The following is a 15,856-nucleotide window of genomic DNA, read 5'->3' as shown; positions in this document are numbered from 1 at the left end:
CCAACGCTCTGTGTCACACAGTGGCCAAAACCCAGATTCCATCAGAAAGTCTACCTGCGGGGCCAAAACTCCAGAAGTCCTCCCAGTTGCCCCCCCAAGCACCAAGGATACAGGGCTTAATCCATTCCATGCATAATTTTGTAAATCTCTATCAAGGCTCAGTTTAGCTGTCTTTTTTCTAAACGAAGAAGTCACAGATTCTTCAGGCTTTCCTCATAGGAAAGGTGCTCCAACCCCTTGGCTATCTTGGTTGTCCTGTTCTGTACTCCCCCCCCCCCCCGATATCCTATTTGAGATCCCCAATCAGAACTGTACACAGTGTTCCCAGTGAGGCCGCACCTTGGCTCTATATAAGGGAATTACAGGTAGTCCAGCATGAGATAGACAAAAAATGAAAATCGTTACCTACTAAGCTGCTATAAGCTGCCTCAAGCTCTGTAAGGAAGAAAGGCAGCTAATAAGTGTTTTAGCTAAATAAAATCAGAACTACAACTGAAAAACAGTGTGTTAGATAACACTGAATGCAAAGGGCACAGGATGATTTGGAAAAAGGAACAACATTGTTAGCCTACAAATTGGTACATACCATTCAGCCATCAATGCCCTGTTCATCTAGGGAAAACACTTTAAAAAACTGGTCACAACAGAGTCAGATATACTTAGAGAAGGCATGGTCAGCCACATGGCAGTTTGGTGTAGTGGTTAAGAAAGTCAGTTTGGGGTAGTGGTTAAGTGTGCAGACTATTATCTGGGAGAACCGGATTTGATTCCCCACTCCTTCACATGCAGCAGCTGGTATGACCTTGGTTTGACCTCTCACAATGCTGTTCTCTCAAGAACAGTTTCTGTCAGAGCTCTCTCAGCTCCACCTACCTCATAGGGTGTCTGTTGTGGGGAGGGGAAGGGAAAGGGAAAGGAGATTGTAAGCTGCTCTGAGACTCCTTTGGGTAGTGAAGGGTGGGGTATAAATCCAATCTCCTTTTCCTCCTCCTCCTCCATGACAAAATGTACAACCGGTGTCTCACACATATCATGCATATGTAAAGTACATATGAATTCATTCCTTGGATGAAAAGTAACTCCAAGGAAGGAAAGTCAAACATTAGCACAGTTTTTAAAACAATGGGCAAGCGTTGCAATAACTGCTTTGTAAAGTGAAGGCACATGCTGAGCACTAACATAATGAAAAATGTCGTGCTTGCTCTTCTTGATTCTCATGAGGAAAAGTTGGAACTGTACCTCTACGCAGCACATCACATGAGCTTTAGGCAAGTTTCAAGGAAGTAAGGAAGAAGCAAAAGTCACCCCAACAGAAGGGACGAAGACAGAGGTTTAGAAATGATGAAGTATCAAGAAAACTGACAGTTATTGTGAGTTAAGCAGGTTAATGACAGAAGTCTGGTTTCTGGGACAATTGCCTAAGCTTCTGTAGCAAAGGACTGTTCACAAGAGATGGACTGCACTTCATGAGGTCTGGGAAACCTGGCAAACCTGATCAAGAGGGCTTTATAAGGAATCCTGTGAGAAATGGAGATAAGACACAAAGGAAAACTCTAAAGACAGGTACTTTGGCGCTACTGGTGGAGTTGTAAGGATGGCTAAAACAAAATAATACACAATACAGTAGCAGGAGAGACATTGGCAGATAACATAAATTGCCTTTGATGACTATATGAACTAATGCTCAGAGCTTGCAAAATAACCATGATGAGCTTGCACTATTTGTATGGGGAAGCATATATGACTTAACTGAGACATGGTGAGATGACTCAGATGATCCCCAAAATTGGAATGTAACAACTGAAAAATATGATGTGTTTAAGAATAAAAGATGCAATAGAAAGAGGTGAGGAGCAGTTTTATATGTCAAAAATGCACAAAATTCCAAGACTGCAAGCACAGTAGCTCTATGGAATGCATCTGAGAAAAAATGAATGGAGAAACAAATGACTGGAAATATGGAGGAAAAATAAAAACAATGCTGTAGTTGGAGTCTATCAGGGACCACCAAATGAAGGAAAGGCTTGTTATATTGCTTCCTGAAACAAATTATAGGAACCAAGAAATAGTAATAATGGGAGACTTCAACTACTATGATATAGCTTACGACAACTTACAAACTATGTCTGATCACCTTCTGCAAAGCGGCAGAAGCAGCATGCCAAAAGAAGCTGAGAGAATATGTGTGTGTGAATAGCAGGGGAAGGATCTGAGGCAGTTGTGGTAAGCTCCATTCATCATTTGTCTAGGATTTTTATGGCAGCATTGGGACACATTTATTCTTGAGTTGCGGTGGTAGATTACCCATCACTGTGTTTGACCCTGGAAAAGTCAGATAAAGCTTGGCAGAAAAAAGCTCTAAATAAAACAAGTGTAAACACATTTGATGGCAAATAACATGCAAATACTCCACAGATGCTTAGCAGTAATGAAGAAGCCAAGAAGATCTTAACTAAGTTAGACCAAGAGTGGAATCTGTCCTCAGACCTAATAAAAAATGGAGTTTTTCATGTGCGTTGTTTATGCTCTAAAACAGAGGTCCCCAATCCCTGGGCTGTGGACCAGTCCTGGTCCGTGGCTTGTTAGCAACCAGGCCGCGGAGTGAGGCAGAGACCTTCACCTATTCCTTATTTAAAGACCTCCATGGGGGGCAGGGATGGGGTGTGGGCTTGGGGCATCCTGGGGCAGCAAAACCCCCAACACCCCCACCCCTACTGGTCCATGGAAAAATTGTCTTCCACAAAACCGGTCCCTGGTGCCAAAAAGGTTGGGGGCCACTGCTCTAAAACATTCTACAATTAACATAAATGATCTGAGGCCTGGACTACATGTTAAGGTTTTTAAGATGTGGGGTCGAGGGTTCCCTGCTCTGGCTCTGAAGCTGGCAATCAGACATCAGGAAGAGGAAACAAGTGTCTAAGGCTCCAATTTGAAACAAGTCCACAGTATGGGAGAGAGAAGTGGCTTCAACTTTTCCTTTGTTACCATTTTCCTGACCCGAAATGGCCCAGGGAGCAGTAGCGTTGCCAGGTCCTACCTGGCTCCAGGCGGGAGACTGATTATCATAAAGTTTTTTCCAAAGTGATAGAGCGTCCATCTGGCAATATACTTGGTGTGATAGCATCACTTCCAGATGACGTCATCGTGCCGGGGCTCCCCCGGTGGCCGGCTCTGTGGGAGACTAGGAAGCCTAGGGAGCAAGAAGTATAGCCTCCTAGCGTAGCCAGCTCAAGGTTAGGAAATTTTTGGAGATTTGGGGGTGGAGCCCAGGGAGGACAGGGTTTGGGTGGGGAGGGACCTCAGCAGGGCATAATGCCATAGAGGCCCAGCCAAGGATGCCCACTATCTCCACTTCTTTCTTATTCTAAGTGAATTTAGATATAACCGAAGCATTGATATTTAACATTAACCTATCATATTTTGAGTGAGATTCTTTTCTATAGAATATTAATTTCCAAGTCTAGTCAACAATTCTCATGACAAAAGGACGAGGAACAGTGAGGAAAATACACATTCACAGCCAAAATAATCTGATCTTGAAAAGTCAAAAGACAAGCTATTGCTAAGGATCATAAGGGAGGAAGCAATGATATATTATACTTCACTTACACAGAAATCAAATATGCCAGGCCCCTACTAGGTCATCCTTTAGTAGTGTGTGTATGGGGGGGTGGCGGCATTGAGTGTGTACGTTTAATGTTAAATTTGATGTTAACTTGGTATCTTGTATAAAAATTATATCATAATATCTGGTAAATTGTAAGAATGTGGTATCCTGGATTTCATTTGACCATCCAGTCATGTTCCATGAGATATATTTTAGATGATGCTCACTCTGGATTTCTGATTGTCACTTTTGTTTCTCTGTTCAGTTCACAGTCTCTTTAGAATGAACTAAGACTGATCTATTTTTGTAAATGGAGCCTGAAGTCAAATTGGAGGGCTCTGCGGGGCCTACAGGACGAGGGCCCACTGTCCCAATACTCTAAATAGCAGTTTAAAATCCCTCTGCCCAAGCTCCGGAGTTAAATAATATTAATGCAAGAGTGACAAAGCGTCTTGCAGTAAGAGAACCCGCCCCCCCCCCCAAAAAAAAGTTACAAAGATTACAAAAATTATGAAGTAAGTAAAACTGACCTGCCAACAAGTTATAACTAAAATTACAGCAGACTTGGAATTATGGAAAAGATTAAATCTATTTTTGCTTGGAAGCATAAGTGCTACTAAATGATGGATTTATCAACATTTACATTTACTGATATTCCTGCCTATATGTCTGAGTTTTGCTTAAAAGAGTTCTAAAAATAATTTATGACTTTATTTGTGATCTAAAAGTTATTCCTTTTGAAGCAGTGAATAATAGTCCTGCATTTTTTTTTAATTATTTACAGGTAAAGAGCTTTTTGGCATCCTTTTCGAAGAAGGTGAGAACAGCGGACAGTATTGGGGACTCCTCACTAAAATCTATTCTCTGCTACTTCAACTGAATAACAAGGGAGTGAAGTGCTGATTAAATGCCAATGCTTGAAACTCTATATGTACAAGAGGATCTCTGTTAGCCTTCAAATGAGAGATAACTGTTTTAAAAGGTAGATTCAGGTGGGCAGCCGTATTGGTCTGAAGCAGGAGGTTACAACCAACAAAGTTGTATTCTGAGACTAAGGTCGTTTTGCCACTGAGCTTACCTGCGGTTTTTGCGTCGCAGATGTAAACTGGTTTTTAGCGGTTTACATCTGCAACACAAAAGCCACGGCACTTCCTGGTTCCTCGGAGCAGCCTCGGAGCAGCTGGTGGGAAATCCGCGCAGACGCTGCGCGGTGAAGAGGGACGTCGCTCCGAAGTAAGCTCAGTGGGAAAATGACCAATGCTTTTGTGTGTATGCACACTTCTTCAGGTAACAGGTGAGGAGGATGTTGCCAGGTGCTATTTTTGGGTCTTACCAGTTGCCTTAATCCAATCTTAGCTCAAACTGGCCCTTCCTGGCAACATCCTCCTCACCTGCTACCTATATCTAATGGTTGCTGACTTGCTGTTTCAATGTATTTGAAGAAATGTGCATGCTCATGAAAGCTTAGACCCAGAATACAACTTTGTTGGTCTGAAAGGTACTACTGGACTCAAACGTTATTTTAAAAAGTTAAAATGAAATTTGACTCTCAGGAAAATTGCAAAAATGTTTCATAAGAAAAAAAACGAAAGTGGTGTGACAAGGTCGGGTGAGCCATTAGAGTGCTCTCTAATGACCACCCGAATCGTGTGCTGTTGGGGGGGGTTCAGATATCTGTCCCCCCTCGGAGACACCAGGCAGGGTGCCACTGAGCTAAGAGAGTTTAGTTGGGAAGTTGAGAGAAGTAGCAGCAACTAGTCTCAAGACATTCCGACCTTCTTTGTTCCGAGACACACAATCGCCATCTTGTTATTTATCTATCTATCTATCTATCTATCTATCTATCTATCTATCTATCTATCTATCTATCTATCTATCTATCTATCTATCTATCTATTACTTTCCATTTATATCCCGCCCTCTCCGCAAGCGGACTCAGGGCGGCTTATAACATCAATCATCTTGGCAATCAGTCAGAGCCTCCGGAACTTGAAAGAGACTTATAAGCGAACTTCTGCTTAAAAGTAAGGAATGGCAATCTGGAGATCTTTACTGGTTTACTACTGCATTGCTGCTACAAACAAATAAGCTGAATTCTCGCTAGACAAGAGGAAGAGCTGAGATTCCTCTTTGTGGGTGGCTGAAAGGGGTAGGGGTGTTTTTAACGCCTCTCTCTGAAACAGTGGCTTTCCAACTAACTCCACAGGATTATAATGGTAAGATATTATAAAGTGGAATACAGGAAAAGTGAAAATTTTCCTCTTAACTACATTAAAATGGTGGATGTTTCCAATCTGATCTACCCCTTCCCCATTTTACCACGATGGCTGCTATGGCTGTGTGCTCTGTTGTTCCAGTTCTCCCTCCCACCCTCCATTGGGTTCTCAGTGGTTATGGGTTGTGATTTGGTCTACATTGCTTTCGTTGAGCTGCATTTTTGCCACAGCTTGTTTGGGCATTGGGACAGATCCATTGGGGAAGAGGCTGTTCCTGTGCATCTGTCTCCCTCAGTTTGGGGAATCCCTTAAGGGATCTTGGGGGTGGAGTCATTCAGCAGCATAGCCAGACAGTGGGGGGGTCTCACCACCAGATGGCAAGGGAACCATGCAGCAACTTGTGAGCATGAGAGGGCTTGCCACTGTGTGGTTTTCCTCCCAGCAGGTGGGATGGGGTTATATTTGGTGGTAAGCAGGCTGATCCATCCCCATACTGCGTCAATGCTTCTGCTGTTGAATTCAACAGGGCTGTGGCCCATTTTCCCCATTATGGACTGTGCTGTTGTCCTTTCCCCTTGCCCATGCTCCTGCCCTCACCCCTGGGTGCTCATAGGGAGAAACACAATGAATTAACAGAGAGAACAATTTTTTAAAAAAATGTGACAGTTTAGCACAAAACTATTTCTGATGTAACACAACCCAGCTGAAATTTCCCTAGCACATGGGGCAATTAAGGGAGGGGACATAGCAATTTACTTACTTGTTCTAGTTGTTTTTGGCCGTCTGCCTGCTCAGGAGCCCCTTGAGAGACAGAAGAAATCCTGTGAGTATCAGAAACGTTTGGGTCCCCCATAGAAAAAACAGGAATGAGAGGCCTAAGGAATCTGAAATCGCTGGTTAGTGATCCACCGGTTAGACAAACATCATAGTGGTAAGCCCGGGAAAGGGATCCACTCTGAGAATCAACACCGGTTTCTGGGATCTCAGGCAAGGCAGGTGGGAACTGAGGAAGGGCAGTGATAAAACTGGACTCTTTCTTGTATATTTTGATGACAACAAACACAATGATGCAGATCAGGAACACAAAGGACACCGCAGCCAAGCAGATCACCAGGTACATAGTCAAGGAGCCATCTTCTTCACTGGCCTCCTGACTGACACTTGCAATATTCAGATAAGGATCTGAAAAGCCATCCACAGGAAGTATATTCAGGGTTGCTGTGCTGGTCTGGGGAGGGTGGCCGTTGTCTCTCACCAGGATAATCAGTCTCTGCTTGTTTGTATCTCGCTCTGTCAGTGGTCTCCTGGTTTTCACTTCCCCATTCTGGGCTCCTATGCTGAAAAGACCGGGGTCTGTGGCCTTCAGCAATTCATAGGATAGCCAAGAGTTCTGACCCGAATCCCCATCCACAGCCACCACCTTGGCAACCAGGTAACCGGCCTCCACTGACTTGGGAACCAGCTCATTGCAGGGGGAGGTGCTGTTCTGAAGTGGGTAGAGGAAGAAGGGAGCATTGTCGTTTTCATCCAGGATAACAACTCGAACAACAATTTCTGAGCTCAGCGACGGAGAACCCCCATCTGAAGCCCTCACTGTCACTTGGAATTCCTTGATCTGCTCATAATCCAGAGATCTCAGAAGATAAAGATTCCCAGTCTCTGAGTTGATGGAAACATAAGAGGCCGCAGGAACACCACTGGCATTTCCAGGCACAAGAGAATAGGCCACCTTGGCATTCTGCTCCACGTCCAGATCGACAGCATGGACTGAACCCATCAGCAGGCCTGGAATGTTGTTTTCCCACACTTGCATTTTATACTTGGACTTCTCAAACACTGGAGAGTTGTCATTGACGTCAGAGATCTCAACACTAATCATTCTAGTGGAAATGAGCCTGGAAGAGCCCCTATCAGTAGCTGTAATGGTGATATTATACTCTGGTACTTTTTCTCTGTCTAGTGAGCTCTGGGTCATCAGTTGATAATAATTATTCACAGTAGTTTTTAGTTGAAAGGGCAAGTTCATCTCCACAGAACAAGAGGTCCTGCCATTGTCTCCGGAGTCTCGGTCTGTGACACTGAAGAGCACCACCAGCGTATCTAGGGGAGAATCTTCTACCAAAGGGCTGGTGATGGATATGATAGATATCTCAGGCGCATTGTCATTCTCATCCTCAATCTCCACCAGAACCTTGCAGTGGCCTGAAAGACCACCTCCATCTGTTGCTTTGATGTCCATGTCAAAGCTGGTTTGTTTTTCATAGTCTACTGGACCCAAAATGGTGATTTCTCCTGTTGCCTGATGCAAGGAGAATAAATTGCTTATTTCTTCAGGCACTTGATGGAAGGAGTAGGTAATCTCTGCGTTTGAACCCAAATCTAAATCTCTGGCTTCTACTTTCAAGACCAGAGTATCTCTAGGGCTATTTTCCTTTAATCTCATTACATATTCAGTTTGTGTAAACTGAGGGAAGTTATCATTGATATCCAATACATTAATTTTTATTTGAACTATTCCCGTTCTCTGCGGCACCCCTCCATCAACTGCTATGAGAGTCAGCACAAACTGAGCCTTCTTCTCCCTGTCTAGTGGTTTCTCTAGAACAAGATCCAATTTTTTCTTTCCACCTCTGCCACTTTGTATTTCCAGCTGAAAATTCTCATTGGGACTGAGAGTGTAGTTCTGGATACTGTTTTCACCCAAGTCTGCATCTTGGGCAGATTCCAGGGGGAATCGAGTACGTGCAGGCACATTCTCAGGAACTGCTAATTCAAATTCCTTTTTAGAGAATTCAGGAGAATTGTCATTCACATCTTTTATCTGGATCTCAATACTATATATCTTCAAGGGGTTCTGGAGCACAATTTCAGACAACAATGAGCAAGGCTCCATCTTGCCACACAAACCTTCTCTGTCTATCTTTTCATTTACAAAGAGATTCCCAGAATGTGTATCCAGCTGGAAATATTGCTTATTGCTTTTGGAAACCAGCTGGGTTCTGCGAGCAGAGAGCTCCCCTGGTCCCAGTTTCAAATCCTTCAGCACATTAGCCACCAGAGACCCACTTTTCTTCTCTTCAGGCAAAGAATAGTGAATTGAGACACACACCACTCCAGACAGAGAGAGTAAGAACAAAAGGTACAGACCTTTTCTCATCCTGAAGCTGTCATCCATGGTGGCAGGTTCTCCCAAGTCAGATACTTATGGTTTTGAGAGATAGTTTACCCTTTCTGGAAAAAAATAATTTTGATCTGCTGTATCCACTGCTTTCCTTTCTTGGCTCTTCCCATGTATCCAGCACCTACCTTCCCTCTGCATACAAAGAGGGTCTGCCTGTTAGTGCTCCTACAAATGAAATTCCTGAAACAACATTGAAATTCATCTGCTTGCTAATACTGCCATCTTGTGGTACTACCAGAGGAAAACCATGAAAACTATATTTGTTTATTGCAGCACCAGTTCTCAAAACATCTGGGATGACTACTACCTTACCTTGTCTTTCGAAATCCATTTGCAAAGTCATTCCATCCTATTTCCCCTCCCCTGTGCACACAAAATGTAGGAATCGCATTTATTTTTGGAAGGTTTATGTTTTATTTCTAAGGTTTATTAATAAATAGCAATAGAAAGCCACATCTTCACTAAAGATCTCTCAGCCATTTTGCTCAAACACAACTACAGCAAATCACACCCACCTGATCAACATGTTGAAGGCTCTCACTTACATACACTGACAATTATTAGTACATCAAAAAACATAACCTGTGAAATGGCTTCTACTATTTTGGTTGACAAAACAGACTTCAGCCAGAAAGATGAAGAAGCACAGGGCAGAATAATTTTTAATTATTTACAGGTAAAGAGCTTTTGAGCATCCTTTTCGAAGAAGGTGAGAACAGCAGACAGTATTGGGGACTCCTCGCTAAAATCTATTCTCTGCTACTTCAACTGAATAACAAAGGAGTGAAGTGCTGATTAAATGCCAATGCCTGAAACTCTATATGTACAAGAGGATCTCTGTCAGCCTTCAAATGAAAGATAACTGTTTTAAAAGGTAGATTCAGGTGGGCAGCCGTATTGGGCTGAAGCAGGAGGTTTGAGTCCAGTGGCACGTTTACAACCAACAAAGTTGTATTCAGAGACTAAGCTTTTGTGTGTATGCACACTTCTTTAGGTAGCAAGTGAGAAGGATGTTGCCAGGTGCTATTTTTGGGTCTTACCAGTTGCCTTAATCCAATGTTAGCTCTAACTGGCCCTTCCAGGCAACATCCTCCTCACCTGCTACCTATATCTAATGGTTGTGACTTGCTGTTTCAATGTATTTTGAAGAAATGTGCATGCTCATGAAAGCTTAGACCCAGAATACAACTTCGTTGGTCTGAAAGGTACTACTGGACTCAAACGTTGTTTTAAAAAGTTAAAATGAAATTTGACTCTCAGGAAAATTGCAAAAATGTTTCATAAGAAAAAAACGAAAGTGGTGTGACAAGGTCGGGTGAGCCATTAGAGTGCTCTCTAATGACCACCCGAATTGTGTGCTGTTGGAGGGGTTCAGGTATCTGTCCCCCCTCGGAGACACCAGGCAGGATGCCACCGAGCTAAGAGAGTTTTGTTGGGAAGTTGAGAGAACTAGCAGCAACTAGTCTCAAGACATTTCAACCTTCTCTGTGCCGAGACACACAATCACCATCTTGGCAATCAGTCGGAGCCTCCGGAACTTGAAAGAGACTTCTAAGTGAACTTCTACCATTTTCGCACACAGCTTACCTTGCAGTCACAATCCTGTTCCCTCCGCAGCGTCAGGTCGGATTTCCCACCATCTGCGCCGGAGTTACAGGAAGTGCCGCAGCTTCTGCGTAGTAAATGTAAACTGGGTTTTAGCGGTTTACATTTGCTACGCAAAAGCCGCGGCACTTCCTGTACCTCAGGCGCGGATGGTGCAAAATCCGACCGGACGCTGCGGAGGGAACAGGATTGTGACTGCGAGGTTAGCTGTGTGCGAAAACGGTATTCTACTTAAAAATAAGGAATGACAATCTGGAGATCTTTATTGGTTTACTACTGCATTGCTGCTACAAACATCTAAGCTGAATTCCTGCTAGACAAGAGGAAGAGCTGAGATTCCTCTTTGTGGGTGGCTGAAAGCGGGAGGGGTGTTTTTAACACCTCTCTCTGAAACAGCGGCTTTCCAACTAACTCCACAGGATTATAACGGTTAGATATTATAAAGTGGAATACAGGATAAAATATTTTAGACGAAAGCTTTAACTCTATTAAGGCTGTTTGGTTGTACAGCGAAGGGAGTTTGGGATAGATATTGTGGAGAAGGCAAAAATGTTTCATAAAATGGCAGGCAATTGTTGGTATTACTCAAACAGGACAAGTTACAACCATATGTAGTGGTTCTGTTAAAAGGCACAGTTTTTCTGGAATTCAATTCAGGAAACCATATAGGAAGTGTTAGAAACTGATCTTCCTTTAAAAAGTGAAAATATTCTTCTTTTTTAAATTTTTTTTTAAAAAAGAAAAGAAAATTTTCCTCTTAACTACATTAAAATGGTGGATGTTTCTCATCAAGATGTGATGCTAAAGTTAATAACAGCAGCAAGGATTGTCTTTCCATAGTTTTGGATGTCTCACTCTGTACTAAACAAAAGGGAACAAGTATTGAAAACTTGAGATATTATGAAATTAGTAAAATTGACTGCACTTAAATGGTCTAAACAGGTAATACGCTTGAATGTAAATAATACACTGTTCTTAAATGGCACTTAACTAGCCACAATAGACATCTCCAAGGGGCAGTGTTTGTGCCCGAGGATGGGAGCAGGCAGAGTGAGGCTGTCTAGCTGGCAGCTCTGGATTGGGAAATACTTGGGGATTCTGGAGCAGGGTATGGGAAGGGGAGGGACCTTAAGCAGGGTATAATGCCGTAGACTCCACCCTCCAAAGCAGCCATTTTCTCCATGGGAACTGATCTCTGCAATCTGAAGAACAATTATAAAAGCGGGAGATATCCAGGTCCCAACTGGATGGCGACCCTAGCTGCTTAGGAGCCAATTGCATGGGGCTCAAGGGAGTAACCCCTGCAGCAGCCCTAGCCAGCCAATCAGCTTATTTCTGGCTGGCCAGGGAGGGGCTGAGCTCCAAGCAGATCTGATGGTGCTCAGAGTTTCCAATCTGATCTACCCCTTCCCCATTTTACCACGATGGCTGCTACGGCTGTGTGCTCTGTTGTTCCAGTTCTCCCTCCCTCCCACCCACCCTCCCTTGGGTTCTCAGTGGTTATGGGTTGTGATTTGGTCTACACTGCTTTCGTTGAGCTGCATTTTTGGCACAGCTTGTTTGGGCATTGGGACAGATCCATTGGGGAAGAGGCTGTTCCTGTGCATCTGTCTCCCCCAGTTTGGGGAATCCCTTAAGGGATCTTGGGGGTGGAGTCATTCAGCAGCATGGCCAGACAGTGGGGGGTCTCACCACCAGATGGCAAGGGAACCATGCAGCAACTTGTGAGCATGAGAGGGCTTGCCACTGTGTGGTTTTCCTCCCAGCAGGTGGGATGGGGTTATATTTGGTGGTAAGCAGGCTGATCCATTCCCATACTGCGTCAATGCTCCTGCTGTTGAATTTAACAGCGCTGTGGCCTATTTCTCCCATTATGGACTGTGCTGTTGTCCTTCCCCCTTGCCCATGCTCCTGCCCTCACCCCTGGGAGCTCATAAGGAGAAACACAATGAATTAACAGAGAGAACAAATTATTATAATTTTTTTTAAAATGTGACAGTTTAGCACAAAACTATTTCTGATGTAACACAACCCAGCTGAAATTTCCCTAGCACATGGGGCAATTAAGGGAGGGGACATAGCTATTTACTTACCTGTTCTAGTTGTTTTTGGCCGTCTGCCTGCTCAGGAGTCTCTTGAGAGATAGAAGAAATCCTGTGATTCTCAGAAACATTTGGGTCCCCCATAGAAAAAACAGGAATGAGAGGCCTAAGGAATCTGAAATCGCTGGTTAGTGATCCACCGGTTAGACAAACATCATAGTGGTAAGTCCGGGAAAGTGATCCACTCTGAGAATCAATACCAGTTTCTGGGATCTCAGGCAAGGCAGGGGGGAACTGAGGAAGGGCAGTGATAAAACTAGACTCTTTCTTGTATATTTTGATGACAACAAACACAATGATGCAGATCAGGAACACAAAGGACACCGCAGCCAAGCAGATCACCAGGTACATAGTCAAGGAACCATCTTTTTCACTGGCCTCCTGACTGACACTTGCAATATTCAGATAAGGATCTGAAAAGCCATCCACAGGAAGTATATTCAGGGTTGCTGTGCTGCTCTGGGGAGGGTGGCCGTTGTCTCTCACCAGGATAATCAGTCTCTGCTTGTTTGTATCTCGCTCTGTCAGTGGTCTCCTGGTCTTCACTTCCCCATTCTGGGCTCCGATGCTGAAAAGACCGGGGTCTGTGGCCTTCAGCAATTCATAGGACAGCCAAGAGTTCTGACCTGAATCCCCATCCACAGCCACCACCTTGGCAACCAGGTAACCGGCCTCCACTGACTTGGGAACCAGTTCATTGCAGGGGGAGGTGCTGTTCTGAAGTGGGTAGAGGAAGAAGGGAGCATTGTCATTTTCATCCAGGATAACAACTCGAACAACAACTTCTGAGCTCAGTGGAGGAGAACCCCCATCTGAAGCCCTCACTGTCACTTGGAATTCCTTGATCTGCTCATAATCCAGAGATCTCAGAAGATAAAGATTCCCAGTCTCTGAGTTGATGGAAACATAGGAGGCCGCAGGAGCACCACTGGCATTTCCAGGCACAAGAGAATAGGCCACCTTGGCATTCTGCTCCTCGTCCAGATCAACAGCATGGACTGAACCCATCAGCAGGCCTGGAATATTGTTTTCCCACACATGCATTTCATACTTGGACTTCTCAAACACTGGAGAGTTGTCATTCACATCGGAGATCTCAACACTAATAATTCTAGTGGAAACAAGCCTGGGAGAGCCTCGATCTGTACTTGTAATGGTGATGTTATACTCAGGGACTTTTTCTCTGTCTAGCGGGGTCTGCGTCACTAGTTGATAATAATTATTCACAGTAGTTTTTAGTTGAAAGGGCAGGTTCATCTCCACAGAGCAGGAGGTCCTGCCATTGTCTCCGGAGTCTCGGTCTGTGACACTGAAGAGCACCACCAGCGTATCTAGGGGGGAATCTTCTACCAAAGGGCTGGTGATGGATATGATCGATATCTCAGGTGCATTGTCATTTTCATCCTCAATCTCCACCAGGACCTTGCAGTGGCCTGAAAGACCACCTCCATCTGTTGCTTTGATGTCCATGTCAAAGCTGGTTTGTTTTTCATAGTCTACTGGACCCAGAATGGTAATTTGCCCTGTTTCCTGATGCAAGTAGAACAAATTGCTTATTTTCTCAGGCACTTCATGGAAGGAGTAGGTGACATGTGCATTTGAACCCAAATCTAAATCTCTGGCTTCTACTTTCAAGACCAGAGTACCTCTAGGGCTATTTTCCTTTAACCCCACTACATATTCAGATTGTGTAAATTTAGGAAAGTTATCATTGTTGTCCAGTACATTAATTTTTATTTGAACTATTCCCGTTCTCTGCGGCACCCCTCCATCAACTGCTATGAGAGTCAGCACAAACTGAGCCTTCTTCTCCCTGTCTAGTGGTTTCTCCAGAACAAGGTCCAATTTTTTCCTTCCACCTCTGGCACTTCGTATTTCCAGCTGAAAATTCTCATTGGGGCTGAGAGTGTAGTTCTGGATACTGTTTTCACCCAAGTCTGCATCTTGGGCAGATTCCAGGGGGAATCGAGTACTTGCAGGGACATGCTCAGGAACTGCTAATTCAAATTCCTTTTTAGAGAATTCAGGAGAATTGTCATTCACATCTTTTATCTGAATCTCAATACTATATATCTTCAAGGGGTTCTGGAGCACAATTTCAGACAACAGTAAGCAAGTCTCCATCTCTCCACACAAAGCTTCTCTGTCTATTTTTTCATTTACAAAGAGATTCCCAGAATGGGTATCCAGCTGGAAATATTGCTTATTGTTTTTGGAAACCAGCTGGGCTCTGCGAGCAGAGAGCTCCCCTGGTCCCAGTTTCAAATCCTTCAGCACATTAGCCACCAGAGATCCACTTTTCTTCTCTTCAGGCAAAGAATAGCGAATTGAGACACACACCACACCAGAGAGAGAGAGTAAGAACAAAAGGTACAGACCTTTTATCATCCTGAAGCTGTGCCAGGCTCTCCAAAGTCAGATACTTATGATTTTCAAAACGAGGAAGCTGGGAACCATTGAGAGATATTTTAACCTTTCTGGGGAAAAAAATAACTTTGATCTGCTGTATCCACTGCTTTCCTTTCTTGGCTCTTCCCATGTATTCAGCACCTATCTTCCCTCTGCATACAAAGAGGGTCTCTGCCTGTTAGTGCTCCTACAAATGAAATGCTTGAAACGCCATTGAAATTCATCTGCTTGCTAATACTGCCATCTTGTGGTACTACTAGAGGAGAACCATGAAAACTATATTTGTTTATTGCAGCACCAGTTCTCAAAACTTCTGGGATGACTACTATCTTACCTTGTCTTTCGAAATCCATTTGCAAAGTCATTCCATCCTATTTCTCCTCCCCTGTGCACACAAAATGTAGGAATCACATTTATTTTTGGAAGGTTTATGTTTTATTTCTAAGGTTTATTAATAAATAGCAATAGAAAGCCACATCTTCAATAAAGATCTCTCAGCCATTTTGCTCAAACACAACTACAGCACATCACACCCACCTGATCAACATGTTGAAGGCTCTCACTTACATACACTGACAATTATTAGTACATCTAAAAACATAACCTGTGAAGTGGCTTCTACTAGCTTGGTTGACAAAACAGACTTCAGCCAGAAAGATGAAGGAGCACAGGGCAGAATGCCTCCCCACTGAATGGGAAGCCATGGAATGGCAGGGAATTTCATCTGCTTTTGCAG

At 43.8% G+C, this 15,856-nt stretch overlaps 1 protein-coding gene across 16 annotated transcripts in view; it reads right to left on the bottom strand.

Annotated features, from left to right (window-relative positions):
- Positions 1-15,856, bottom strand: part of LOC132582157 (protocadherin beta-16-like) — a 214,724-nt gene that overhangs the window by 25,974 nt on the left and 172,894 nt on the right. Inside the window, exon 1 of one of the 16 annotated variants that reach the window (XM_060253650.1) lies at positions 12,703-15,102. The exons of 14 other annotated variants lie outside the window; for them this stretch is intronic. In XM_060253650.1, coding sequence (XP_060109633.1) covers positions 12,703-15,099 — 2,397 coding nt within the window. In that variant the 5' untranslated portion in view covers positions 15,100-15,102. Of the gene's footprint in view, positions 1-6,583; positions 9,034-12,702; positions 15,103-15,856 lie in introns of those variants that run through there. One more of the 16 variants, XM_060253645.1, reaches the window with a different exon arrangement.

Source organism: Heteronotia binoei, chromosome 14 (assembly GCF_032191835.1).
Source record: "Heteronotia binoei isolate CCM8104 ecotype False Entrance Well chromosome 14, APGP_CSIRO_Hbin_v1, whole genome shotgun sequence".
Taxonomy (NCBI): Eukaryota; Metazoa; Chordata; class Lepidosauria; order Squamata; family Gekkonidae; genus Heteronotia; species Heteronotia binoei.
This window is presented reverse-complemented; position numbering and strand designations above follow the sequence as displayed.